At 36.8% G+C, this 27901-nt stretch overlaps 2 protein-coding genes across 3 annotated transcripts; one reads left to right on the top strand and one right to left on the bottom strand.

Annotated features, from left to right (window-relative positions):
* Positions 1-3479: 3479 nt before the first annotated feature.
* LOC133516812 (uncharacterized) lies at positions 3480-19278 on the top strand. The gene is made up of 10 exons (XM_061849788.1): positions 3480-4505; positions 4904-5115; positions 6879-7070; positions 10408-10475; positions 13269-13449; positions 16331-16508; positions 16803-16998; positions 18441-18567; positions 18815-18995; positions 19104-19278. The coding sequence occupies exons 1-10, from the start codon at positions 4363-4365 to the stop codon at positions 19207-19209; spliced, it is 1584 nt and encodes a 527-aa protein (XP_061705772.1). The 5' UTR covers positions 3480-4362; the 3' UTR covers positions 19210-19278.
* On the bottom strand, positions 19268-27624 carry LOC133516811 (cytochrome P450 4g15). 2 transcript variants are annotated; one of them, XM_061849787.1, is made up of 10 exons: positions 27469-27624; positions 24093-24319; positions 23516-23719; positions 23257-23436; positions 21410-21606; positions 20987-21274; positions 20160-20397; positions 19893-20078; positions 19566-19783; positions 19268-19459 (listed from the first exon to the last, which is right to left on the bottom strand). In XM_061849787.1, exons 2-9 carry the CDS (start codon positions 24301-24303, stop codon positions 19605-19607), a joined length of 1683 nt encoding a protein of 560 aa, XP_061705771.1. In that variant the 5' UTR covers positions 24304-24319; positions 27469-27624; the 3' UTR covers positions 19268-19459; positions 19566-19604. The 2 variants fall into 2 exon arrangements, with proteins under 2 accessions (XP_061705771.1, XP_061705770.1); XM_061849786.1 differs by having other exon boundaries at positions 19268-19783.
* Positions 27625-27901: the final 277 nt, after the last annotated feature.

Consider the following 27901-nt stretch of genomic DNA (forward strand, 5'->3'; position numbering starts at 1 on the left):
ATAGATTGGTCATGGTGAGAAGACTCTTCCCCCCTCTTTTTGGGGGGTAGGCATGGTACAATCTCGTGATAACCAGGCCAAATCAGCTTTGTTTGATGTAAGGAACAATCGTGCCAAGCGGCATCACCTGAGACAAAAGTGCATACTCACTGTACTTGTTAAGCCTACTAATTAAAGTTCGAAAAAATTATGAATTTGGAAAGTTTTATCTCGGAAACTATTAGGTCCACAGAGAGAATTCTATCCTCGTATTGTAGCAAATTTAGTCTTCTTTGAACATTTCTGAGAAGGTACAATACACAACTAGGGTTATAGTCGCCCAAAACTAAAAAAAAAATTTTTGCGGTTTTCTCGATTTTTGATAAAGTTGCGTTCGGCGCTCGAGGTCTCAAACTTGGTCGAGGTCATAAACAAGCCTGAAAAAAATCAGAGAACTACCGGATTTGCCGTAAACGCTAATGTATAAAGTTACTGGATTATTATGGTGATGCTAGAAAGTGGCGTATTTTTGCAGCTATACAAGTTTTGGAAAATTTCAAAAAGTTGGATATGTTTTTGACAATTTTTGAAAATTTCACATGATATGTTACCTAAGGGAAGTCTCTATTATTAATAATAGAAATCGAAAATTCCACGATACTGATACAAAATGTGAGTAGTTTCCAAAAAATGTTCCGGAATTTTTCCGTCGACAATGTCTAGAAATAACAAAAAAAACCGGTCAAGTGCGAGTTCGTTTTAATCGCGCACTGAGGGTTCCGTACTAACTTATTATTTAACTTTAAATTATCTCGTGTAACTATATATATAGGCAAATTCTTAATCATGTGAACCGATTTCAAAAATTGTTCTTTAATTTAAAATAGGTGTCTTTAATAAAATCTCATAGCAATTTAAAGTGTAATAATAAGGTAGAGGTCTGATTATTTTTTTTCTGTAAAATTTATAGTAATGTTAATATTATTTAAAAAATCATAATTTTTGGATGGATGGGGAGGGGGATGGCATTTTTTCACATTTTTCCTCATAAATCCATATTTTTTCACTCGGAAAAAATAAACAATAGTGCTTTGGAATGAAAAATTTGAGCTACGTAAGTCACTAGACTTTGAAACTCTTCACATTGGGAATTTTCCATAGTTAATAAAAAATACTTCCAATGTGTCCGGGTTAGCGTTCTTCATAACTATTCCATATTTTAAATTGATAGCTTAAGTGGTTCTCGAGATATTATCGATATGACAGACAGACAGACAGATAGACCTTTTTGGTAGGTACGGAACCCTAAAAAAGGAGAATATAACTTTGACCTTTATTCATATTGTGGTCTCGTTTGTATATAATTATATTGTCAGCACATTAGCACTGCTCATAATCTAATTACTTATACATTTATTTAGTCACCGTAAAATTTACGATTTTGTATCCCTCTAAATTATTTATCTGTGACAAATGAGTGTCATTTGGTTAAGTTGGGCCGACATTTCACCTGAAACATATATCTCCGATAGCTTTGCAGTAAAACTTTTAGCCCGACATTAATTTTCCACACGGGTTGATATTTTTCCAAGGTAAACGGGTACAAGTATCTGTTAAGTTTAAAATCACAAACTGCTAGATACATTAATACTGCAGTATAGTAGGTAGGAACTTCCTTACATTCATTTGTTAAGGTGCTGGAAATGATTTTTGTATTTCCTTTATAACCTTTATATGTTAATACATTATTAGGAGTAGCGAATAAATCGTAACTAAAAAATTATGAATACTCCACGAGTGCCATTTTTATATTTTAACAAAAAAACGACTTCACTACACAGTTTAAAATGCATTTTTTGGTATTCATCAGAAAGTGTTTTATTTATTTATTATTTGGAACACAATACAGTCATATATAAAGAAATAGATATAGCTTACAAAAATGTATAAAAAAACAGACCTGGAGGTTCATAAATGTAAACATAAAAAAATAAAAACGTTTTTTTTTTGCGAAGAGGCCAATAAGTAAAATATAAGGTATTAGCTTGTTTATCCGTTTTTTATTTTTAATTTTCGAGAGCAAATGCACACGTCACTTAAAAAAATACTGAAATCGCATAGGCGTGTCTATAAAATTTGAGAAGTCCCTTCGATTTCTCCAGGACCCCGTCAACAGATCCTGTTTGACAAGGACACCAACTAGAAAGCGTACCATTTCAAATAAAGTACTACCGGCCCAGTGCGAGTCGGACCATACGAAGTCATAATGGACGGCTCCGTACCTTCATACGGTACAATAAGTTTTTGGTAAAAAAAAAAAACATTTCTGGTACAAGCTTTTATCGCTGACTGCTTTTCTTTCCACAGGAAACTAATATTCATCGAGACAATTCTAATAACGCCAACCACAATTCGTTTGCGTTGTTTTATTCTATAACCACCTCCTGTCTCCATCATCAGATCAGCTCCATGTCATCATAATATTCCATTGTTACCCGATTTACATATGTAAAATTTCAGCTCTATCGGAAATCGGGAAGTGGGTCAAATTTAGCTTTCAAAATTGACCCACACTAACTGACAGGGCAAGTTAAATGAAAACTTGTAAATAAAAAACCGGGCAAGTGCGAGTCGGACTCGCGCACGAAGGGTTCCGTACCATTATTTATAAAAACGGCAAAAAATATGTTTGTTGTATGGGAGTCCCCCTTAAATATTTATTTTATTCTGTTTTTATATTTGTTGTTATAGCGGCAACAGAAAGACATCATCTGTGAAAATATTATTATCACAGTTCATGAGATACAGCCTGGTGACAGACGGACGGACGGACGGACAGCAAAGTCTCAGTAATACAGGTCCCGTTTGACCCTTTGGGTACGGAACCCTAAAAACTAGGGCTCCTGATATCCGTGATACATGCCGATCCGTAGCTACGGGTTCTTAATCCCGGCGGTACTAAGATCACGAATTTCACGAACACGCCAAGGTACGTACCTCGTACCTGCGTTCGCGACCGGATTCACGTGACACGCCGTGACACGCCATGATACGTAGCCCGTACCTGCGTTCGTGTGCGGAGCTTCGGGCTCGGTTCCGTTGGATAGGTACTTATCGCACGTCTCGTAGGTTCGACACGCCCGGGAGAAAAATAAATAAGGCCTAGGTATTATTGAATTGAGTTACCACTTAGTATATTGAATACGGGAAGTTCGTCGGACAAACATTTACGTGTGAATTAAACTTAAATTGTATTTTTTGCATCGATTTGAATATAATGGTTATTTTTATTTTATTTTATTTATTTAAGGTTCACCAACAATTGTTGACATCGATACATTCAAAACGTACAAGTAAAAACCATGCAATACAAGACATATCTTTGGAGCACTTACGTCGTTTTAATAAGAAGTTTGCACGTTCTCAATTCCTCCTCGAGACAAAAACATTTATATTATAATAAACATAATACAAATAAACAACTAAATATTTATGCGAAGTGAAGCTAAAGTAAAAGCTGTCAGTCAGATAAATTAATTAATTAATACTTTTTAATGTAAACAATTATTCTCAAGACGAAAGACTGTATCTGCTGATCTGTCGTGGTAGTTTAATTTATAGTGACGCGTTTAAATGTAGATTGATCCACCAACCGGGCCCCGAGAGAATTCATTTATTCACAAAGGAATCGAGGCAATTACGCTCAAAGATTTCGATGTTGTTTCGACTAACTACCGAACGCCGGCGACAGCCTGAATACGAATTGTCCGACACGCCCGTCTAATACAACTAACAATACATTCCGCAACTTGGTCAAATTTCCCTTAGAATCGGGTAAATTCGTGTTGGCATTTCTATATTATGTTAAAGGAAGCACCCCCGATGGTCGACGAGCGAAAACTCCAAGGACATTTCAACAACTCACGGAGTTTTGTAGCTTTCTTGTTAGGTCAAAAAGTTGGGTTTGCTTTATACGAGCACTCGTATTACGACGGCTTTGTTACCCGAAACTGGAAACTAAGCCCCTTGGGATATAATTTCGCTGCAACATTTCTAGAGCTAGTAAAATTTAACAAGGTCCATATAAGAGTAATAAGATGTCTACGGTTTTTTGTCACAACTTTCTTTATGAAGGGCTTTCAGGGTACTATAGACGAAGTTAATAAGCGCCTACAAATAATGTAATCGCAATGCGGCATGATGTGAGTACAATAAGGTTATAATATTTGTCTATTATTATATTAGTCTCTTTAATCGCAGTAGCGGACGGTCAAAAAAAAATTAAATGCCAAAATTGACAGTTACGTAACAAATGGAATATCAATTTTTACTTTTATATGGTATTGTTTATTTGAAATAGTTAAAAGCGGTAGTGCAATAAAAATGGCAGCTATTCCGAGTAACCAATTTCCTACAAAGCGCGAGCTGCCGAAACTGATGGCATGTATGACTAAAACTAGTTTGGAAAATATGAGGAACAAGGTTATTTATGCCATGGACGCGCTGGACTCGAAGGCAGTAAGGAGGTAGGCAATCAATTTGTGTCTTGCACAATCCCTACTTATATTATACCTACATGCAAAAGTAACTGTCTGTCTGTTCCTTTATTCACGCTTAACAAATTGAGTGCCGGGAACCCGCTCGGCGGGCGCTCTGTTCGTAATCGCTTTCCTCTACAAAGCGGGAAAACGCTAGAATCTGCTACGCGTGTAATGCTACGAAAACGTTGGCAGTAAATGCGTTAAACCGCTGAACCGATTTACTGTTGTGTAGTAATCGTATTACGCAGAAATATTAACATAACTATAAAAAATAAATGTGGCCTATTCTTTGATTTTTAGTCTTACTTTTATTATTGTTATTAAAATGTTATTATTATGACCGTCATTTCCTAGCGCTTTACAGCTTAGAAATAATATTACAGGCGTAAGTTACCGCTACACGAGTGCCTGATTTTGGAGCTAAGAGAAGCGGGATATCGCGAAGCTTCCGACTACATACAAGACCTTCTGTACGACAACATGCAATTAGTCATGGAAGATGATATCGGCATTATAATCGATCTTACCAATAGACCCGATTATCTGGAACATATTTGTGGCGAGCTACAGAAAGCTGAAAAAGAACGGGATAAAGGTGGGAACTATTTATTTAGACGGGTACAATTGTTTCCAATATTTGCTTCTTTTTCCGTAAGGAATAGACCCCACTGTGTCGTCATCTGCTCACAAATTAACAATAGTACCTAGGCGACCGTGCTTTGCTCGGTTATAACAATTTATTGTAATATATAAACTTGAACATATATAAAAAAAAAAAACAAAAGTTAGTCACCGGGCGAGACTCGTTTAGCAAAACGGACCGGACGCTGAACCAAACGTACAGTGGCCGAAAACACGAAATTAGCGACCATATTCTGCGTCGAAAGAAAAACGCATGAAAACTCGAAAACACGCGTTTTCCCAAACATAAGACTAATCTAGATAGATTGTATACCCCCAAAAACCCCCATATACCAAATTTAAGCGAAATCGTTAGAGCCGTTTCCGAGATCACAGAAATATATGTATACAAGAATTGCTCGTTTAAAGGTATAAGATTAACAATATTTGTGAATAGGTTAATAGGTCTACAACCAAAGCTCATTTTGCATGTCAATAGGTACTGTTTAGTGAAGTGACAGTACTTGGCGACTCTTTTTACACATCGACCAAACGGCTTGAATAATTTTATCATATGACGTATCAAATAGATACGTGTAATGAATAGAAACAGACATTACTTTGCATAAACCCATACCAATTAAAACAAAAATATTACTTAGCTAATCCGCGAAATGATAACGTGCAAGTCAATTAGTGCTAACCCCTTATACCTGCTTACGTATTTTTATATGCAAAATGTTCCCACCCTCCCACCGCAAAAATAAATACGCAAATAAATTTACAGTACCATCAGGAAATGCAAAAAACTTCGACTTATTGAGTCTTCGACTTATCAAGTAGTCCGAGATATGAAGTGTTTGAAGGCTAAAATGTCGACTTAAAAAAGTGCGATTTTTAAATTAATATTTCGAGCTGTTGAGTAAAAAAAATCGATTTAAGTTTATTAAAAAAAAAACTGTTTTCTTCTTTTGCTGTAGGTAAAGAATTTGCAGATGCTTTATCAATTATTATTTCAATAGCAAACAACTAACCGAATTGTTTTTTATGGTACACATCTGTGTTACTTAGAAAGTTTAATGAATAGATTCATGAATTAGACAGAAACAATAGAATAAACGCACCGGACATTCCTTTTCGATTTTATCGTCTCGAGTTCGGGGAATGCCAAGTCAGACGTCTTTATGTTTTACTAAACTTCGACTTATTTGTCTGATTTATGAAATTCGAGTTATCGAGTATAAATATGTACTTAAATGCCTACGCAGGGAGGTAGCATTTTGTTCGAGTTACACTTACTGAGTTTTTCGACTTGACAAGGTTCGAGTTATAGAGATTACACTGTAACAACCCACCACCAAAAGTACAAAACTCAACACGCGTTTCGCCTCCCAACCAGGCATCCTCAGGGATGCTGGAGATGATGACGGTCTGACGCCCGCAACTGAATTCAACCGATTCCTATCAGACTTTTCAAATTTGTATTTCTTTAATACTTGGCGAGTAAATAAGAATTGCCCCCTAATGTCTATTTATAATATCGTATTACGAATACTTTTACATTTGAATAACATTATTTATCGCGGAATTCTACAACATTCATATACTTAATAGGTAAACAAGTCCACAACTCAGGTTGAACCCTGTCATTAACTAGTCATGTTATGCTCGCATGGCAAGGAAAAATACCGTTTCTACGTCATAACTGTTAACAACCTTATTATTATCATATTCAAGGAAACTCCAAAAGTGAAGCCCTGTATTTATTGGGCCTAGCAATGTGCTACGCTGAAAAGGGAAAGGGGATACTTTGGTTGGCGGAAAAATTCTACATGGCATCTATTGCTGTGGCCAGCCAGTATTTGGTGGACGGCGGACGGCAAAAAGGATGCTGCAAATATCATTACGCGAAATTTTTGCTTGACAAGTGTAAGTATGACTTTTTTATGATGAGATGTATGGAGGGTAGAGGTAGAGAACAATCTCTTATGGGAGAACTGTTACAAAAGTGTCCAGCTGGCAGCTGTAAATAATAGTCCGAAATTTTTCCGGTGGCGCTAGGGTAGCACAAGGACATGACACGAACTTAGACCTTATTGGAATCAAGTGCGCTGTCAGTAATTTGTTTTTTTTTTTAACAATCCAAAATTTGTTCGCGATGTGTTGTGGCGCCACCTATTTAAGGTTTATTGATGGACACTTTTAATACACATAGTTTATTCTCCTTACCTCTACCGTCCTTAGTGAGATGGGTTCGATTTGTGATTTATTGGAATAGATTTTTATAGCGCAAACTGTAATCAACTAAGTAGGTAGGTATAGTAGGTGACGGTCATTAATTGTTTAGGCATGCTTACGACATTAAACAACCAAATTAGCTTGAACCATAAATGGCTCAATAACATACATCGTTATCGCGGGAGCAACAACGATTTGACAGTACTGAAAGATTATGGCAAATAAACAATAACAGAAGTGATACTCCTATCGAGAAATATTGGTCTTCTATTACAAAAATCAAAATAAAATACTTTAAGAAGTAAATATTGATATAAAAATTAAATACATTAGTGACTTATTTTTTTTTACTTAGTGAAAATGAGCGTTTACTTAGTGAAACACGAGTATGATTGACCTTTACCAACGAAAACATCCTGCCAGATATGAAGCACATCTCAGAGGCTTAGAATGTGTAGGCAGAATATTCCGTTTATACAAAACAGATATTCTGTTACATGTGTTCTTTGACAGGCTTGTTTTTGCTCCCGCGATAACGATGTATGATAATTAAACACCGTGACAGTACTATGCATTAGTTTCGAATCAGTCATATTACAAAATTGAAAATTCATACACAGAATAAATAATAGATTTTATTAAAAAAAATCCGAGCCTGCCTTGTCTTAAATTAATACTTAATGTTATATTATAAACTACATCACAGCATGTAGATTGAGGAATTTATTTTCTACCAGTAAACAAACACCACAAGACAGAATCTTTAATTGCAAGTCATCCTATAATTCACTGAACGACCAAGTAACATTGTTTATCAATAGCATAAAAGATTCATAGCACATCTATGAACATAATTTTCTAGATATTTTTGTTTTAATAACTATCATTACATTTTATTTAAAACTATTTATAGGCTGATTTTGTGTAAATATATTTATTTACTTGTCGATGTGGCGTAGCTAGTAGCTAGCCGTGGCGTGGTGGATCTTGGATCTTTGCCTCCGACACTAAAGACCGCCATGCTTCTCTGTCCAAAGCCGTTTCTGTCCAGGCTGTGTAGACAAGCAAGCAAGATTGGCTTCCTGTCTACGCACCCAGTCGACGGCGCCGAGTTCGCTAAGGTCCTTTGGTACTTCGTCTCTCCAGTGGTACCTAGGATCAAAGAAAATGTAATATAGAGGCATATATTATCAAAGTCTGTATACAACTAAATTTACTGCCATCTTTCGACACAGGACTACATTAACATAGAAAAATATAATAGATGCAGGAAGCCAATTATAGGAACTCACTGGTAGTGACATAATACTAAACTAAGATTACGCACTATTGCAACCACATATGTGAACAAAGCGAATGTTGATTTCATTGTTATGGTCGATTATTTATAATTGTGTTTTGAAAATATTTGAATATACCAACATGTAGCCAACCAACTTTATCTCATTTACTAACTAACAATAATTTATGGAATTTAATGTTCTGAAATAAATATATTTTATTTTATTTTATTTCACCCATGTTTTTCCACTGATATGTATTAAATATCAAATGGGTCGCCTTTTACTCGAGTAAAGGCCAAGGTATATCGCCATCTATTCGAGCATACATTTTTCTTGATTTTTCGAGGCACGTTTTTTTCGTATAAAGTCTATACGTAGACTTTATTTATCTTTTACGGAGTTATACGGTTTGGCCTAGTGGGTAGTGACCCTGCCTACGAAGCTGATGGTCCCGGGTTCAAATCCTGGTAAGGGCATGTATTTGTGTGATGAGCAATGGATATTTGTTTCTGAGTCATGGGTGTTTTCTATGTATTTAAGTATTTATAAATATTTATATATTATACATATAGTTGTCTAAGTACCCTCAACACAAGCCTTATTTAATATTTAGCTTACTGTGGGACTTAGTCAATTTGTGTAATAATGTCCTATAATATTTATTCATTATTTATTTATTTATACATGTCTTTGCTAGGACATCCAGACCTAGGGCGGGGTGTAAATATACAGCAAAGAGTTGTTAATAGTAGAAGAGGTGTAAAATATATTCAATAAGAAATAGTGCCTTGAATTTGACAGTTGTAGTAGTTGCTGTACAGCCACGTATACGGAAGGTGGAGATAAGGAACGAAATCTCCATGTACCAAAAAGAGTCATCAAAAAACTTTAAATAGGTGGCGCTACAATACCTAGAGTACTTGAACAAAAAAATCAAATCATAGACAGCGCAATTCACTCCGTCAATAACGCCTAGGTTCTTAGCTACTCTAGCGCTACTCTGGAGAGATTTGGAACTATTATTTATAGCTGACAGCTGGACAATTTTGTAACAGTTCTACTATAAGAGATGCCACTCCTCTTAATTCCACACTCCATAGCCACGTATATATTGTCTTAAATCTGGTTGTCAAACGTTGACGTTTGACAATTCAGTTACCACAAAACATGGCGCCGTATAGCGCCCTTTAGTTCGGCTGTCAAACTGAATGCACGTTTTTTGCTTATATACCTTTTCTTAAATTAGGGTAAGGTGGGGTAAGACGAACATAGTTTATTTTGCTCGGGGCAAGACAAACAGTATGAGGATTTCATACAAGTATTTGTCTTGAAAGATTAGTATAGAACCGAAGTTATAAAGAATGAAGCATTAGATAAATAGTTTAATACTGAAAACTGCATGTATCAACTTAGGTATAAACCTGAATGTCATATTTATTATATAAAAATAAATTTTCGCTTTTCGTTGACTTGCATGACATTTATATGTACTTCTGGTCTCCCGCGATACAGGCCTAGCCTAGTGCAGGGACTCCTGGAAACTCTGTTGTCAATCTAGTTATGCACCAACTCTTAAAAACAATCGCTGTATACTTTTTCTGTGTCCTTTCTTGTGCAATAAACATATTTTTTATCTTTATCTTTTTATCTTTGTCCCGTGATAGTCTTACCTCACTTAAACATTAATTCTTTGGTAATAGTAACATTAGTTGTGTTATGATTAGAACCATAATTTATTTTTTTAGTTCCAGGAGTTGATCAAGATGAGCCTTTTCAAATTTTGACTCAAGTTCGGGATTCTGCTATTGGAAAGGTATTTATCAAACTATTATTTTTACTATTTCGAGCCGTGGACACAGATAGCCGTCTTCTTTTCCTTCAATCTTTTTTTCCAGTTTTTGTATAGGTCTCCTAAGTAGATTTTTTATGTATGTTACTTTATTTACCGAACTTCAAATTTATTAATATTTTTTTAGTCAAATGCAAAAAAAAATTAATAAATTAAATAAGTAATAAGTCATATAATTATTATATTTAATATATATGATATAATATAATAATATATGACTGTAAAAGAACAGTGAATGCTCTTGCGATTTTAAAGTAAAAATATAAAAGGCAAGCGGTAAACTTAAACATGTATGTAGGCAAAAATATCTGAACATGCACTTTCACGACTTGATAGTTAAGGTTTTGTTTAGATAGAACACCTCGGCCGCTCCGTTATATCTGATTGCGACTGTACTTAGTGTACCGATAATTAATAATTTTGTATGACACATAGTAATAATGAGTCACACATATTGTTTAAGAAATGCTTACCTATAGCCTGAGCCCAACCAAACGTATTCAATATGTGCCTGTCGTTATTACTCCTTATACTACATTCTACGGAGATCGGCTATTGATGAATATGGGTAATACATACCTACCTTAAGAGGAAACGCGATGGCTTGTTCTCCATGTAACCGACATTTTCTGGCCTAGTGGGTAGTGACACTGGCTATGAAGCCGGTGGTTCTGGGTTCAAATCCCGGTAAGGGCATGTATTTGTGTGATGAATACAGGTATTTGTTCCTGAGTCATGGATGTTTGTTATGTATATAAATATGTTTATAGTATATATTATATCGTTGTCTGAGTACCAACAACACAAGCAATGTCATAATATTTATTTATTTATTTATAAAAACGTAGTCCTCATTTTTCTTTCTGAATATTGACAAGATAAAAATATTTTTTTTAGACTAAAGATCCTTCTGTGTTTTTTTTCATATTTTTTGGATTATTATAAGAGTTAGGTGCGAAAAAGAAAACCATACCAATTTTTAAGAGCTCCTAACTCTTATAATACCTGAGTAAAAAAAAAGGTAGGGGAATAGCTATGGTCAACACACATTAAATTGTGTAAAACCATTTTGTATAATGTCAACACCCAGGGAGAAAAATAGAGACTACGTTTGTACGGTAAACTGTCGTTGACTATCGTCTTAAAAGGTAAACATGTTCTAATATGTATGCTAAACAACTATCTAAACACTTTGACGTTCGTTCACATACATGCCAAAATATTTATGAAATTGCCACGCCACAACGTCAAAGCATCGTACCATAAGGGACGAGGAACCTCATTATAATTCAATGAAGGATCCTTCTCAATGTTTCCTACACGATTTATGTATGAGTGACACTTACCAAAACGCGACATAGGATAAACTGGGTAAGGTTGTGCCAGTCGTTGTATTAGTGTTCACTAAATATAAAAACGTGTAAATATACGTGTTATATACCTACTATGTACCGCATATGTCGATATCATTGTCGACATATTTTACAATGTAATAAGTCATAACACATGATCACAATAACGACAACAAGTCATATTATAGATTCAGTACCTGGGCGACCGGGCTTTGCTCGGTTATAACTATTTATTGTAATATGGTGGTGTATAGGTGATAATCTTAACTACATTTTTTTACTAAATTAAACTTGTCTAAAACAATAAAACTTAAAAAATTATATATAAACTTGAACATATAAAAAGAAAACAAAAGTTAGTCACCGGGCGAGATTCGAACCCGTAACACTCGTTTAGCAGTCCGCGACTTAACCCGCTGGACAAGACGGACAGTGGCCGGTAACACGAAATTAGCGACCATATTCTGCGTCGAAAGAAAAACGCATGAAAACTCGAAAACACGCGTTTTCCCAAACATAAGACTAATCTAGATAGATTGTATACCTGGGGGTATACAATCTATCTAAAAGATAAAGATAAAGATATATTTATTTGCAAAATGTAGTGGTAAACATAGTTGGTCTGTAAGTAATTTTAAGTGCGTACATTTTACTTAATGAAGCATGCAAACTTTCCTTAAACCCCCATATACCAAATTCCAGCGAAATCGTTAGAGCCGTTTCTGAGATCACAGAAATATATATATACAAGAATTGCTCGTTTAAAGGTATAAGATATATTGTGTAAGATGGCTAAAGTCTAAGAAAAAGTCGGAGCGTCAATTTTTTAAAAAGACTTTACAGATCTACAACAATAAATTAATTGTTATACCATTACATAGACTGTTTTAATATTTCTCTGTCTAGTGAAACCTACAATTTCTACTCATTTTACTTTATCTTTTAATTTGGTCCGCATAAATTCACAATTATCCCTACTAATATTTTGTATGTGTAAGTAACACTGTCTGTATTTTAATACCTCATTACGTTTAAACTACTGAACTGATTTAGATGGGTAAGGATAACTTGAGGTCCGAGGAAGGACATAGATTTTTTTAAATCAATCATCATCATCTTCAACGCCGACGAAGTTGCAGACAGAAGCTTAGTACTTTGAATAATCCATGTTACTCCACACTACAGAAAACTATTATAATGAAACAAAAAAAAGACATGTTTCATAAAACAATGCGAGACACGTATTACGGTTTGATACGTGCATTGCATAGTTTGTTTTACTGTAGGAGCGTCCACTATTTTAGTAAGTTAGTTAGTTGGTGTAGCTCAAATCTTCCAAGTAAGTTTTGAGCCAGTTCTCGTATGCGTTAGTAGTATTGTACTTATATTTTTTGTACGATTCAAGCCATGGCTCCTTCACGAGCCTGCAGAAGGCGATCAGAAAGAACAATCAAATGAGACACTGTTTAAAGCAACAGCACTGCAACTGCACAGAGTTTTGATCAGCCAAGCACGAACAGTTCGCAAGCACGATCCGGGGAAGGCAGAACGGCTATCTCGCTTGGCTGAACGGCGCGCCGTAGACGGTAAGTCTTGGTCCATCTATAGTATGTAAACTGAGCGGATACCCGAGTTAAGCGTGCAGCGAGGCGTGCGGCGTTCATACCAAACAAATTCAAGCGTAGGCGTAAACAGTGCCCTGTTTTCTGCTCAAGGGAACTAGCCAAATGACAAACGTTGATAGAAAACGCCAATCAAAACTTAAATAATGTATGAAAATAGTCACATTGTTTGGCGGTTGTCGATATACGACTGTCATCTTGGCTAGGCAGTTCCCTTTATCACTTGATGCCACACAGCCCGCCCCACTGAATGCTCCGTTAGACGCTCACCACTGAGCCCGTAACCTAAGTCGGAAGTCTAGATACTCTAGACGCTATGTAAAACGCTCAAGCTCACGTATTTTCGTTGTAAACTATTTTGCATTTTATTGCGGATTAATCCAATAATTCCTTTTTGAATATATTAGCTGAAATAAACCAGTTTAATAAGCCAGAATCAGTCTCAGGCGTTTTGGGGAACCGATTATTTGAACTGACCATGCCTATTTCCACAAATAACATTTTCTCGCATGTTGACGCTAACATTTGATTATTGACCAAACAAGAACGCGGCCGTTTAAGAAATATGATACATACCGCGGCCAGAGGTACAGGCAGACAAACCTATTAAATAAATGAAACCTTTTATTTTTGTAGCGGTGTTCTTCAAGATTAATTGAAGCAAATATATATATTCTTAAATAGTGTGAATGTCCTTAGAATGCTTTATTGCATATATATGCAAATAGACTTCTTTCACTTTAATCAAACAATCGTACTCCACAACAACGTTCCTTCACTGAGTTTTTCACATTACTAACCGAATTGCGAACTGTATATGAAAGGAGAACACTATATTGTACTTAACATGGCCTGAAGTTTAGGTCATAAAGTGGAATTAGGCGTAATTGATACTGAGTACGCTTCCTTAGTCCGATGTTGAGGCGGAGTAAAGGATTATAAGACTACTAGCTACTGCCCGCGACTACGTTTGCGTAGAATGATGATTTTTCGTGTTAAAGTTTTTCACGGGACACAAACTATCGTTCAGATATACGGACGTAGAAATGAAAATTTCCGAGCGATTGACACTCCAAATTTAACTTCAATAGTATAAATCCTTTTAGACCTCTTGGTATAATCACCTGGGGTAATGAGGCTCTGGAGTTTTTTAGGCAGTTGGGCAGGCATTTACGGGAGAAGCGTAGTGATACCCGCTCCGGGTCTTGGCTGGTCCAACAGGTTTCCATCGCTATACAGCGGGTGAATGCTGCCGGCATAATGGGAACTTTTGGGCCGGGCTTGTTGCAGAGTGGGGATGGGTGTTAGTTTATAAATGTTTTTGCTTGTTGCGGAATTTATAACTTGTTTTAGTGTTAATGTACGATAGGGTTCATGTAAAAGTGCATGGACAAGTTATGAATGAAATCATTCATAAATTGTCCATGCAAATTTGAACCTGATGGTTACAATAAGTTTGTGACGATGCTAATGCGGATTTTATTTGTGTTTTGATGAAGCATGTGGCGGATTGCATTTATATTTGATTCTTTAAAATGAAACTATCTTCGTTTTCACGTATAATGACGGATGTAGGTAAAAATAAATAAACACACTAATATTAATTTGTATGTCCTTCCTATCACGGAACAACGGTGTCCCGGACTTTTGGGAGGAGAGTGCGGAGCCGAAGTCAACACGTAGATGCCTTTTTCACATTTAATGAAATATAAGGGGTACGCTAAGCGGATGCTGCTCCTGCCCATGTTATAGGACGCACGCAGAAGCGACATCCGCCAGGGTTAAGCACTATTATTGAGAGATGATGGAATAGAAAATGAACTAGGTTAATGGGTGAAAGCGATGGACTAAGTACTGAGCTAGGGGATAAAATCCCGGACGCCTGCCTAACAAAACAGCATGCAATTTTATTTCCGGCAGACCGTGACTCGCCCTCGCAAGATGGGCCCCCACAAAAAGCGACATCTAGGATGGCTCAAGGGCAACACCGGTGTGAGCAGATCAGGGGTGTCGAGAGGTGTGTGCCGCTTTTACCCAGTGGCTGTTAACAGCCACTGTGCCAACTCGCATCTTATGCATCTTTCACTTTCCACCCCTGGAGCTCTAGCGACTACTCAACTCTGGCTGGTCAACGAAGGCAAACCAGAGACACAGAATCCTGTCTCATCTACCCTCCTTGCGGGTAACTAAACTCCCCAGGAGCACTCGGGGTGGGGTCGCTACTCCCCAACAGCTCGCCGCAATATTAACTAACTAACTAACTAACTGCTTTGGCTCAGCGATCCAAAAAGAATCTTGGCCTCCGAAACGAGAGAACGCCACCTGTCCCGATCCAGCGCGGTTTCCTGCCATGAATTGGCATTCAGCCGACGCGACGCAGGTCCGCCTCCACGACATCACACCAGCGGTACCTGGGGCGCCCGATCGGTCGACGGCCGGTTGCAATATTAATTATTGTTATTTTATTCGTGCAAATAATGTGTCATAGAACTACGTTATATAATTAAGTGATTAATTAAGATATGATCTAACAGGAATAAGGTATTTTTCTAAAATAAATAGAGACACGATTGTACATAACTCCTTTTCTTATATTTTTTCTCGGTTATTATGCTTTCCCGCTAAGATGCTAGTGTTTTAAGCGAGTTTACTGTAGGTATTTATAAAATACTGTCGGCTATGTGCGGGAAACACAAGCGACACCAACGCACGACGTGGTGATAATATAAACTTTCGTGGGACGACATCTGCATACTATTTGGCAGCTGTCAACTGTCAAATAAGAAATATGTCTTACACCGCGCTGATTGTTTAGTCTAATTAACAGTATTTATTAAATACTCAGCTGAAGAAACGGATAAAACTGCGGACGCCATAATCGAAATCGGAATTTGTCAGTTGGCTATCAACAACTTGAACAATGCCCAGAAGACGTTTGAACGTGCGTTCAAGATCCACACCGAGAGCAGCAACATCAAGGGCATATGCGATTGTAAAATGCACATGGCGGCTGTTATGCAAAAGTATGTTTTTGGACTATTATAAATGAAAACATTATATACACACAAAACAAAAGTAAGTCGTATTCAGGCAATTTCAAATTACTACCAAGTTGTATATATTATATTATTTTATTATATATATTGACTCACCCAGCTTGTTCGAGACTCTCGACAATAATACCTACTTAATTCCTATACGAAATTCTTGATGCCTTTGCAACTTTTTACTTAGGTACGAATACGACTCTAGCGACCTATCCCATCTTGTTCTCGGCTAGCTCAGGGTCTTAACGAGATTTTAAATTTATACAACAGATTAGGTGATCACGAGACGGCAGCCAAGCTGCTCACGGAGATGGGCAGCCTGGCGATGGAGCACGGCCTCCGACTGCAGCTCGGCCGCGCGCTGCACCTCATAGGAGAGCTGCATCTCAGGCGAGAACGACCCGAGCTGGGTACCCAACACTTGAAGGAAGCATTCGCCTGCTTTATGGGATTCAATTGGCAATATGTAAATATTTAAACACTAATACATTTATCATTTGACAAGATGAAAAAACTTAACAAAAGTAGGTATAGGTTATCGGGTGTTCCAGAAAGTATAAGCACGTCTTTGCAGTGCGGCCTTTTTGTTTTTTTATACTGGCTGAAAATAAAAAAAGATATGGAATTGTCAGTCGTTTCATTACCAATGTATATTTGCATTCTACGTAAATATTTTGTGCAAAATACTCAAAATGCGGGGCATTTCTCCAGAAAGGCGAAAACAGATTGTGCACAAATGGTGTACGATACCTAACATCACTTTAAAAGCGTTGGCGATTTCTGAAGGAGTTAGCATCGGAGCCGTACGTACAGCTATTAAAAAGTATGGTAATGATTTCACCTTTTACGATGCACCTAAAAGTGGCCGAAAAAAGGGGCCTGTGGACCGAAATCTGGACCGTAATATTGCACAGATGTTTCGCAGAAAAAAAGATTTGTCGGTTAGGGATGTGGCCAAAAAACTAAAAACATCGGCTAGTAATGTCCAACGTGCCAAGGCAAGAATTGGTTTGAAGACCTTTAAGAAGCAGAAAAAACCGAAGCGGAGCACTAAACAGGCCGCATGCGTGAAACCAAGGGCGAGAAAGTTTTATGATAGCCTTTTGTGCCGAAAATCTGCATGTGTTATTATGGATGATGAAACCTACATCAAATTCGACTATAAAATGCTTCCAGGTGACCAGTTTTACACTGTACGGAAAAATCAGGAAGTCGATAATGCCGAAAAAACGATTTTCATCGAAAAATTCAGCAAAAAAGCAATGGTTTGGCAGGCAATCTGCGAGTGCGGGAAGTTGTCCAAGCCATTCGTCACCACACAAACAATGAAAGCCGATACCTACATCAAGGAATGCTTGAATCGCCGCTTATTGCCTATGATCCGTGAGCATGATGGTCCTGTTTTATTTTGGCCAGATTTGGCATCGGTGCACTACTCCAAGGCTACGTTATCGTGGTATAGAGACAACCGAGTCGATTATGTGCCTAAGGAAATGAATCCGCCGAACTGCCCGGAAGCCAGGCCAATCGAGACTTTTTGGGCTCTGACTAAGGCATATCTCCGAAAAAACACTAAGCCTGCAGATTCCATAGACGCTTTCAAGAGAAACTGGTCGAAAGCCTCTAAAGTCATCGGAAATAAATCTGTGCTGAAGCTTATGTCGACCGTTCGATCCAAGGTGCGATCTTTGGCTTACAATTGACGTTGTCCAAAATATGGTACCTGTATTTGTTTCGAAATAAGTTAAAATTTTGGATTAACCAATAAATCACTTGAAATTTACAAAAAATATCTATTGTATATCATTTAGATCTTGTGCTTATACTTTCTGGAACACCCGATAATTTACTTATTTGGGACAAAAAAATTACATCTACAATTTATCATGAATGAATCTCACATTTTAGCCCGGTGCACAGGCATCACTGGATATGGGTAACATTGGAAGTGAGTTGGGGATAATTTTTGAGAAGAAAACAGAGGTTTATGAGGAGGAAGCGGAACAATCAAGATTAATGATGGCGATATCCTCAGGTACTTTCATTATTTTTTATGCGATCTACATTCATGAATAAAAAGTATACATGAAGAATTGTTTACATGGGGCACTACGAGATACCGTGCTGCTACAGCAAAATGGTTTTATAAGACCTTTCCTAACTTTTTAATGAAATATTATTGACATTTTCCGATTTTGGAAAAAAAATACTGTCAGCGACAAAATCTGTGTAGCGAGGGTATTTTTAAAATGCTGTCATGTAATCCTGATTATCTTTATAAGGTCAAGAGAAGATGGCGTCATATTTCGGTATGCTAAAGGAAGCCAAGGACTGCACGATAGCTAAAATGAAAATCATTGAATGGAAGCTGTCACTTGCTCCTTGGTGGATGAAGAGAACACACCATAACTTTTTACCCTGTCCGTGCTCACAGCATCGCAGAACACCATTGGACGTGTTAAGGTAGGCATTACATTTGGTTTTCATTTATGATGTTTTGTACTCTGTACATACTGTCAACACATTTTTAAGATTATAACAGTGTTATTTTAATCGTTATCCTCAATTTAGAACAAAGTTGGAGTTTGAACGGAAACAAATGGAGATGCAGTCAAGAGAGGACACTCTGCAGAGAAATAAAAGTGCTCAGCAATTGACAAGTGAAAATGTTTTATAGAGCAAATATTTGTTTCCTGAGACAAATCAGGCTGTAATAAGGTAAATAAATCATACGATTATATTTTTCTATGCCAATTTTTATTGGGTCATCACAAGAAGATAATATTAGTTATTTACAAACTTTTTACTACCAAGTAGTTTGAGCAAACATGATAATCAGACACAATTAAGCTAATTGAGCCATCCTTGCACCGAGTTTTCTTCTATTACTATTCTGTGAAGAATGCTACCACCATTTTTTCAACGTCCTTAAAAATATAATTAACAATAATTTAGTCAGTACTGGTATCACAAGCTCTGTTCTAATTCTAAGAACTGTAAAAATGTGAACACTTTTACTAATAGGGTACCTACCAACAATTTATTAATTCGTTTTAGTTAAAGTCCTATGAGTTAGCAAGCCTTCGCAAACCTCTTGCGGGGCTGGAGCTTCACTTTAAAACCTTCTGCGCGTTTTAAGATAATGTCGGCTTGCAGCTTAAAGTCAGATTCTTTGAGGTCAGACTGGACGCGGAAGTTTCTTAGGATGGTGGAGAGAATGATCTTCAGCTTCAGCATAGCATATTTACGTCCTGTTGACAATAAATTTAATTAATGTCATGATAAAAAAATAACATTTTATTTGTAGGTATGAATCAGTATATAGTGTGTTATAAAACAGAGTGTGTGAGAGTTACTTACCGACGCAGCTCCTGGGTCCGGCGGAGAAGGGTACGAATGCGTAGTAGTGACGGTTGGCAGAGCGCTCAGGAAGGAAGTTGTCGGGGTCGAATTTGTTGGGGTTGGGGTATACGTCGGGACGGCGGTGCAGCTTGTATGTTGTGATGATCACGGTGGTTCCAGCGGGTATCTTCTTACCGTTGGACGCTGCATGCAAAATAAATATTAGACTCATTGTTATCATTTATATCTACGAATGTATTTCTTGACGAATATTTTAATACTTACGCATAGTGATGTCTTGCTTGATATGACGAGCGATGATAGGTACTGGCGGGTACATCCTGAGGGTCTCCATCAGACACCTTTCGAGGTATTTCATCTCAAGGGTGTCTTGGAAAGTGGCGGGGCGGTCGGAGTCCCCGAAGATTTGGTCGAGCTCCTCGATAACTTTGTCTTGGATGTCTTGGTGCACTCCCATCATAGACAAGAAGAAGCTGCTACCGGCAGCAGTAGTGTCGTGACCCTATATAAAAAATAAATTATGTAACTTCTCATATCGGAAAGAGAATCCGCGCAGTGGGTATCAAAATCAAAATAAATTAAATTAGAGTTTAATACCTACTAGAATGTGAACTCGTGAATCTGCTTTCTGGCATAATTATTTAAACTTAGTTACATGTACAGAGTCCAAATTACAAAATCTGACAGCTAGACTCTAATTGGTTAGGTTCCCCATCATATGACTACATGAAGTGCAAGTTGCAGAAAGTTTCCAAAAAGTCGGAAAATTTCTCGGAAGTTTCACGGGCAACAAAGGAAACTTTCATTTTGGAAATGTACATTTTGATTGCTATACAAAGGTAGGTGATGAATGAGAAGTTTCCGAATTTTTTCTAAGTGGAAATTTAGAAATTTCGGAAACTTTTTGTTATTCCTAAAATGAATACATAAACTTTCCGACGGCGCATCAGTACATTTTTTTTATACCACGTCGGTGGCAAACAAGCATACGGCCCGCCTGATGGTAAGCAGTCACCGCAGCCTATGGACGCCTGCAACTCCAGAGGAGTTACATGCACGTTGCCGACCCTTAAAAATATAGTAAAACTTACCTCAAACATGATGGTGTCAACTTGCTCCTTGATTTCCTCGTCGGAGATGACGACTCCGCTTTGCGAGCTCTCCAAGAGCAAGTCAAGGAAAGCCAGACGCTTCTTCTGTCCGACATCATTGTCTTCAACGTCCAAGTCGTCTTTCAGACCGGCGGCCTGACCGAAGGACAGACCCTCTACTGACGTTTCCTTGGTAGGTTCGGCAGAAGATGAGTTGGATTCAGTGTATTCATTCAAGATGGTGGTCTTCTTGCCAGATTTGAACTCTTCCTTCTTCCTTGAGATAACCTGAAAGTTATAATAAAATATCATAAATTTTAAATCAAATTAAATGATTGCTTCAGCTTCAGTTAATTATTAGGTAACAAGTAGTTATGGGATATTTATTTTTATTTTAAATTTTAACTAAAAATAGTTCAATACCTTTTTGGTAAGCCCGTGGATGGTGCTCAGAAGCTTGGTTTGGCTCTTGGCGTACTGGGTAAGGCCGAACAGAAGGTCAGGTCTCAGCCAGATCTTGGTGTGTCTCAAATGCAGGATGTCGCACATCTTCATAACAGCCATAGCGTATTCAAAACCGCTCTGGTCCTGTGTGCTCTTGCTGACTCCCATAGCGGTTTCTGTGAACATTAATGTTCATTGAAGTGAAAAGAGCTATTAACCTTCAAGGGATTCAGTACGTTGCTTAACGAATGTCATAATGGGGGCTACAAGTAACAGTTGACGCCGTCGATGGCGAGAACTGCCCATTATGTGGTGCGACGTGAGCCCGTGGGGGGTCGTTTCGCTTGACACGGCGCTTACCTTCTACGCGTATTTCCTCTTAGACCGTCATACAATAATAAATGATATAAACAACTATATTTCTCTTGAAAATACATATCATTGTAAGGAAGTCATTCCGTACCATCTGGGTAATTGTTGTCGTAAACAACCTGCGAAGGCAAGGTAGTTGACGGTATGCTCTATTTACCGCGATTCAAGTAACATATGTCATTTTATCTTTCCAATTACATCCTACGCATACACAGTTAGTAAAATTAACATTTAATATTATTTTGAAAACGAATCGAGTGTTTTTACAAATCATTCAGCAAATATATAATTCTCTTCATCTAACAACATCGGATATAAACAGGTTAATTATTTAAATTAGTCTGAGCTGATCACAAACTGGATTCTCCAGCATCGCTAAACGTGTCACGGTAATTATTGCAGATTCTATAATGTTGCTAATGTACTATTGATAATGTTAGCAACTTTGTTACGTTTATACCTTTGAAGATCAGATAGGCGAGAATATATACTAGATAGGTAAGTATTCGCGAATTACTTATATTAAAAACATGGGGATCGCAGGTTTCGCAAACGTGATCATTTGCGTCAAAAGCACGCTTAGCAATGGCGGTGGCCTATGTTGTCACCGCTTCACTAGCTACGTGCGAGACATCGAAATCACTTAATTTTTATAGAACAACCTTTTTGAATCACGGAATCTTTGGACGAATTTTCATTATATATAATTTAAAAAAAAAGTTGAATATCGAAACTTCGCATGTTATAAATCAGTATGACGTAGGTACAGACACGTCTAAAAATATCGATACGGACAAAGTGCCAAAATGTTTTTAAACTATCTTAATATATGGGTAATAAGGTCGTGTCGATATTTTTAGGCGTGATTGTACCTATATCTATCGTAATTATTATTTTCCTTGTCATGTATGATTAATGTTGTTACATATTTACAATTTAAATACTGAGATTAAATCATGATTAAATTAGTAAAACTGACATCCAACCAGCACGTACGTCTTTAACACGGCTGGAGAAGAATATGTATGAGATACGCTATTATTTAAACCCTTTGTTATGATAATGGGTAGTGCTATTAAAACTCAATTAAGTAAATTCGGTAATAACTTAAGTCCTTATCGAGACAAGATTGATCTTTAATAAATAATACTTGGAATAGATTTAGGCTTTATGGTCTGATTTTTGTAGAACCACGGTTTTAAACTTTACAATATCCATCAAAGTATTGTTTTTTTTTTCTGTTTAATAACTTAGTAATGTGATATACTTATGTTAACAAAGAATTGATTGTCAAATAGTCTCATTATATTATGCACAAATATTCATCGGTATGGGTTGTTCGATCTTTTTTCCACTAATTTGTCTCATCAGTCGATCTAATCTATAACATTCCAACGTAATGAAAATGGGTCATTTTATAAGGAGTTTTCCCTACACAGTACAAATTAACTTACCAAGCAGAATTTCGACGGTGCACTCGCTCATGTAGTCGTGGCAGTCGAAGTCTGCGGACTCCTTCTTCAGTTTCTCCACTACAGCTCGGGAGTTGGCGTTGAACAGGTCAATGAAGCTCTTCAGGACGTTCAAGTGGAAGGTGGGGGCGATCAGTTTGCGGTGAGAACGCCACTTTTGACCTTAAATAATAGATTGTATTCAAAAACTGCTACATATTCAAACTATGATCCAAATATCTTGTGTGGAAGGGTTAATTACCAGTGCTGATGAGAAGACCGTTTCCGAGCCAGGGCTTGAAGAATCGGTATTCGTCGGCCTTGTCGATGAGAACGTGGCTGCTGAGGATCAGCTCAACGTCCCGGGGGTCGTACAGGAACACCAGCAGCCTGGGCCCGATCCATAGCTTTACCATGCCTTCTTTATCGTAATCCACGCTCTTCGTGACGAGGTTCTTGAAGATATCTAAAAACAAACGGGTATGTAGTGAAGTTGCATTTTTAGATTTTATAGCAATATTTCTTGTAGTTAATATAAATTAAATATTCACGTCATGGATAAAATAAAATAGGTACTAAAAAAAAATTATTTATTGTAAACCGAAGTCACTTTGGACGGAATTTATATTTATAAATCTTTTAAATCGGTAACAACGATTAAGAACAGGTAATTAGACATTAATGGCCAACTGACGTCATAGGCCGGAACCTCATATAAGTATTTTTTTTTATTTGGTATTGTTTTGATGGTTCGAAAAAGGAGCTAATTAGAATTGTCAGCCAACTATGCTATTGTTTTGCTACGGAACTGTTGTTGACTTGTTGCTTTGGCCACTTACCATCAGAACCGCCGGTGAATTCAAGGGCATTTCCAATAAGGGGTAGGCCAGGGGGTCCGCTGATTTTCTCGGCTAATTCGTACATGTGTCTCCTGGACATTCTCCAGTAGGCGTACCAGAGGATGAGGGCCGGCACGAGGAGCATGTAGAACATGCTGGTTGCCGCCCATGTGCTGCTGGCAGCAACGCTTTCCGCTGCTGTGTAACTCATTTTCGTGGAATTTACTCTGTAAATAAAGTTAATTATGAACGCTACAGGTAAAAAAACAGGAATGCGCACGAATTAGGTATACGTTAAACACTTAGGGCGTCCGCTAGCTGGCGCGGGTACACGGAGCGGGTGAGCAGATGAACAAAAAATATTATGAGCAACGCTAACGGGCGCGAACGCGTGCAAAGGATTTTTTCACAGTGGCATACGTGCGCCCACTCCGTGCGGGTGCACGGAGTGCAAGGTGCAAGCGGACCCTCTTATGCCGTTATTTATAAACATCCTAAAATCCTGAAATATTTATGATTCGTTTATTATTATTTGCCAAATTGAATTTTGTGTGTGTAAGAAAGTATAATACATATAGGTTTGTTTTCTTTGTCACGTGGCACGTGAGTGCTTGAACTCCTATACCGGTTCTAAGGTATCTAATAAATTAAATCCTTGTTTTTATAAAATTCGTTTATTCATGATTATAAACTTTAGGAACAAAGTTATTGGAACAGGTTAGGTAAGGTTTCGTGACGTCAATGGTTGCGAACTTATTTCAAATATGTAAATTTTATAGTATGTGTTATTATTATTGCAAAATTACGAGAAGTACGTCATGCTATAATCTTGTTAAACATTTTATATGTGATTTTACGTCATATTGGATTGGGTTGTCCGTTAGCTTAGCCGCCATTAAAATCTTCTTTTGTATCTTATTCTATTCACGTCCACGGTACCTCCTCATATTGTATCTACCGCTAAAGTGCTTAAAACGAATAATCTTTATAGTTTTCTTTAACACATATCCATAGATAATTATGTTATGTAAAGTGTTATCAAAATCAAATCAAATCAAATATCTGTATTATGTAAACATTTAATTGTTTATACGTAGTTAAATATACTAGGTTATGAGTATAGGCAGGTAATAAATAACCACTTCTCAGTCAAGCCGGGGTTAACCAGTTCTCTTGCTAAGGTTATGCATGTATATGCAGATGTTTCTTAATACAATTCCTGTATTAGATTTAATTAAGATAAATGAAGTGCGTGGTAAGTAAGTGGGTAAGATACTATGCAGTAAATATTAAAACAAAGGTTTTTCACATCACCTCCTCGGAAAAGTACTTTTTCTTCCCTGTTGGGAGGGATCAAAGTGGCACTTTTCTGTTGTAGGACATTTTTTTGCTTAAATAATACATATTTTGTAACAGCAATTTTCTAAAGTTTTTCAAAGCAGTATGTGTCACATGGTAGCAACATTATTTCCACCTTGGGCGTTAACTCTTGAATGCCTCACCACGCTCAGGATTCTATTTTATAATCCTTCGCTTCGTACACGATTTATCGTACGCCCAGGCCGTATATATGTAATTTTGCTCCCTCGTCACACAATCTACTAATAACAGCTAACAAGATATTCATGATCATGTATGTATAATTAAATTAATTACTTACTCCTGATTTCTACTTATTTGATTTATCATTCCGTATATATATTGTATTTATCTATTTTATGTTTGTGCACACAAGGTTCTTAGATCACCTTGACTCGGGCGACATGCAAGTGGAGCTCTTGTTGTAACTTGTAACATATTAAGATTAGTTTTCCTCAAATTTTCGTGTTCTAGGAATGTAAGTAACACTAGATAATGCTTAATGACTCGACTCCGAAATGGATTTCAATCTGCATTCAATGGTCGTGGAAATGGATGTCAGACAAATAGCTTAACGGTTTTGTTTACTCTTGCGTAACAAAAAAATTGTGATTTGTAGCTTTGCTGTATTCGCAGTAAACTAAATTGACCTTCGGAAAACTTGTAGGAAGTGAAATATGTTATATTGTATTGACAACTGTTTAAGTTCATTAGTTACACTTTTATTTTATTGATTGATAAAGTCAAAAAAGCATATTTACTTCTGCACAATGTTTTTCTCAGTATACTTACATTTATTCTTATTTTGGATTTAGCAGTACAAAAAGTTTAACAGATATGCCGTATTGGATTAAATACCCAGCTGCAATTTCGACCCGTGATAGAAATGTGCATGTTTTTTGTTTGTTTGGATTGTCTAACCTTTAAACGAAGCGGGAAAATTCACAGGCCGTGAGGTTTGGACTTAACTTTTTTTTTATGTACCTATTATGTGTTCACATTTTGTTGAACGCATCTCTATTATGAATACATGTATTGTTATATAAAATCTTTATTACCTATAAAGTTTTGAATGTTTTCTAAGTATTTAATTATTCATCCATATTGCATATCATTGTCTAGTACGGTCACGTCTGAAAATATCGACGCGAACAAGTGCAAAAAATATTTATACGCTACCCTAATATATGGGCCATAAAGGCGTGTATACATACTTTTGGCACTTCGATCGTGTCGATGTTATGTGACGTGACTGTACCCAAAACACAAGCTTTATTGAGTTTACTGTGGAACTGGGTTGAATTGTGTAAGATTGTCCTAAAATATTTATTTGAACTTTATCTAAATTTTTATTCTAGTCAAGGTCCTAATTATTTCGTGATTTTAACGAATTCCTTAATAAAATCACAAAGTTTTCTTGTACTACAGGTGAAGGGCTTAATTATAAACTTATTAAAACTTTCACCGGCGGTACTCATTTCACTTTAAATTGGGGTTTATACTTCAATTGTAATCCATTAAAAATAAGTACTAGGTAAGTATAAAAAAATAAACGCGAGTATACATATCAATAAATGTGAAATGTGTAATTATGAATACTTCGTCCATTGAATGATTTCTACTTTTGATCAATTTTGGTTTAAAGAAGAATCTTTATTGTCTAAGAAATTGCAGAAATTTAATTAAGAAAAAGAGTGTTTTTAATCTCCCTATTTTTTAAAAAGGTACTTCCGATTTCAATAGTCAATATGATTGCTTGAAACGACTTCACACCAAAGTGAAATACAATTACCTAAGTGAATTGGTACAGATGTGCCAATTAATATATACAAAATCTTGAAAGCACAGCTTAACAAAAACTTCAACATTTAAAAAATCATTTGAATGTTACACCATTTTTTCAACATTTACCAAATATTAGAAACTTATTGTTAATCCTAGCAAAATTTTCTGTAAATGAAATTTAGATGAAACTTTCACTTGTTCACTTAAAAACGATTGTACAAAACTTTCCTACCTTATTGTTCCGAGAACACCCTTCTTAGTTCGGCAGCCACTATAACACAAGCACGTTATCCCCAAAGGACGCCTTCGATGTCTCAAGAGAGACTATTTACGAACCTCCCGCGCATCGATCTATATACACGTCCGTGGCGTCACGAGTGACCACTGCGGACCCGCCGGCCGCACATAATCAATACGCATATGTAAATTATTTAGTTTGATTTTGCGTAAATCATTAGTAATTCGATATTGTTTCAGGCAATGACAACATTCAAACACCATCAAGTTAACGTTAAGGAACAACGAATAATTTAGTTTAATTATTGGAATAGCACACCGTTAGCTATTGTCTTCCGGAGACTTCATCTATTTGATAAACATTCTAATATTCTGACCCCAGCAGACCAAAAGTATCGCCACTAAAATAAAGATTTAGGAATTTTCCT

Source organism: Cydia pomonella, chromosome 4 (assembly GCF_033807575.1).
Source record: "Cydia pomonella isolate Wapato2018A chromosome 4, ilCydPomo1, whole genome shotgun sequence".
Taxonomy (NCBI): Eukaryota; Metazoa; Arthropoda; class Insecta; order Lepidoptera; family Tortricidae; genus Cydia; species Cydia pomonella.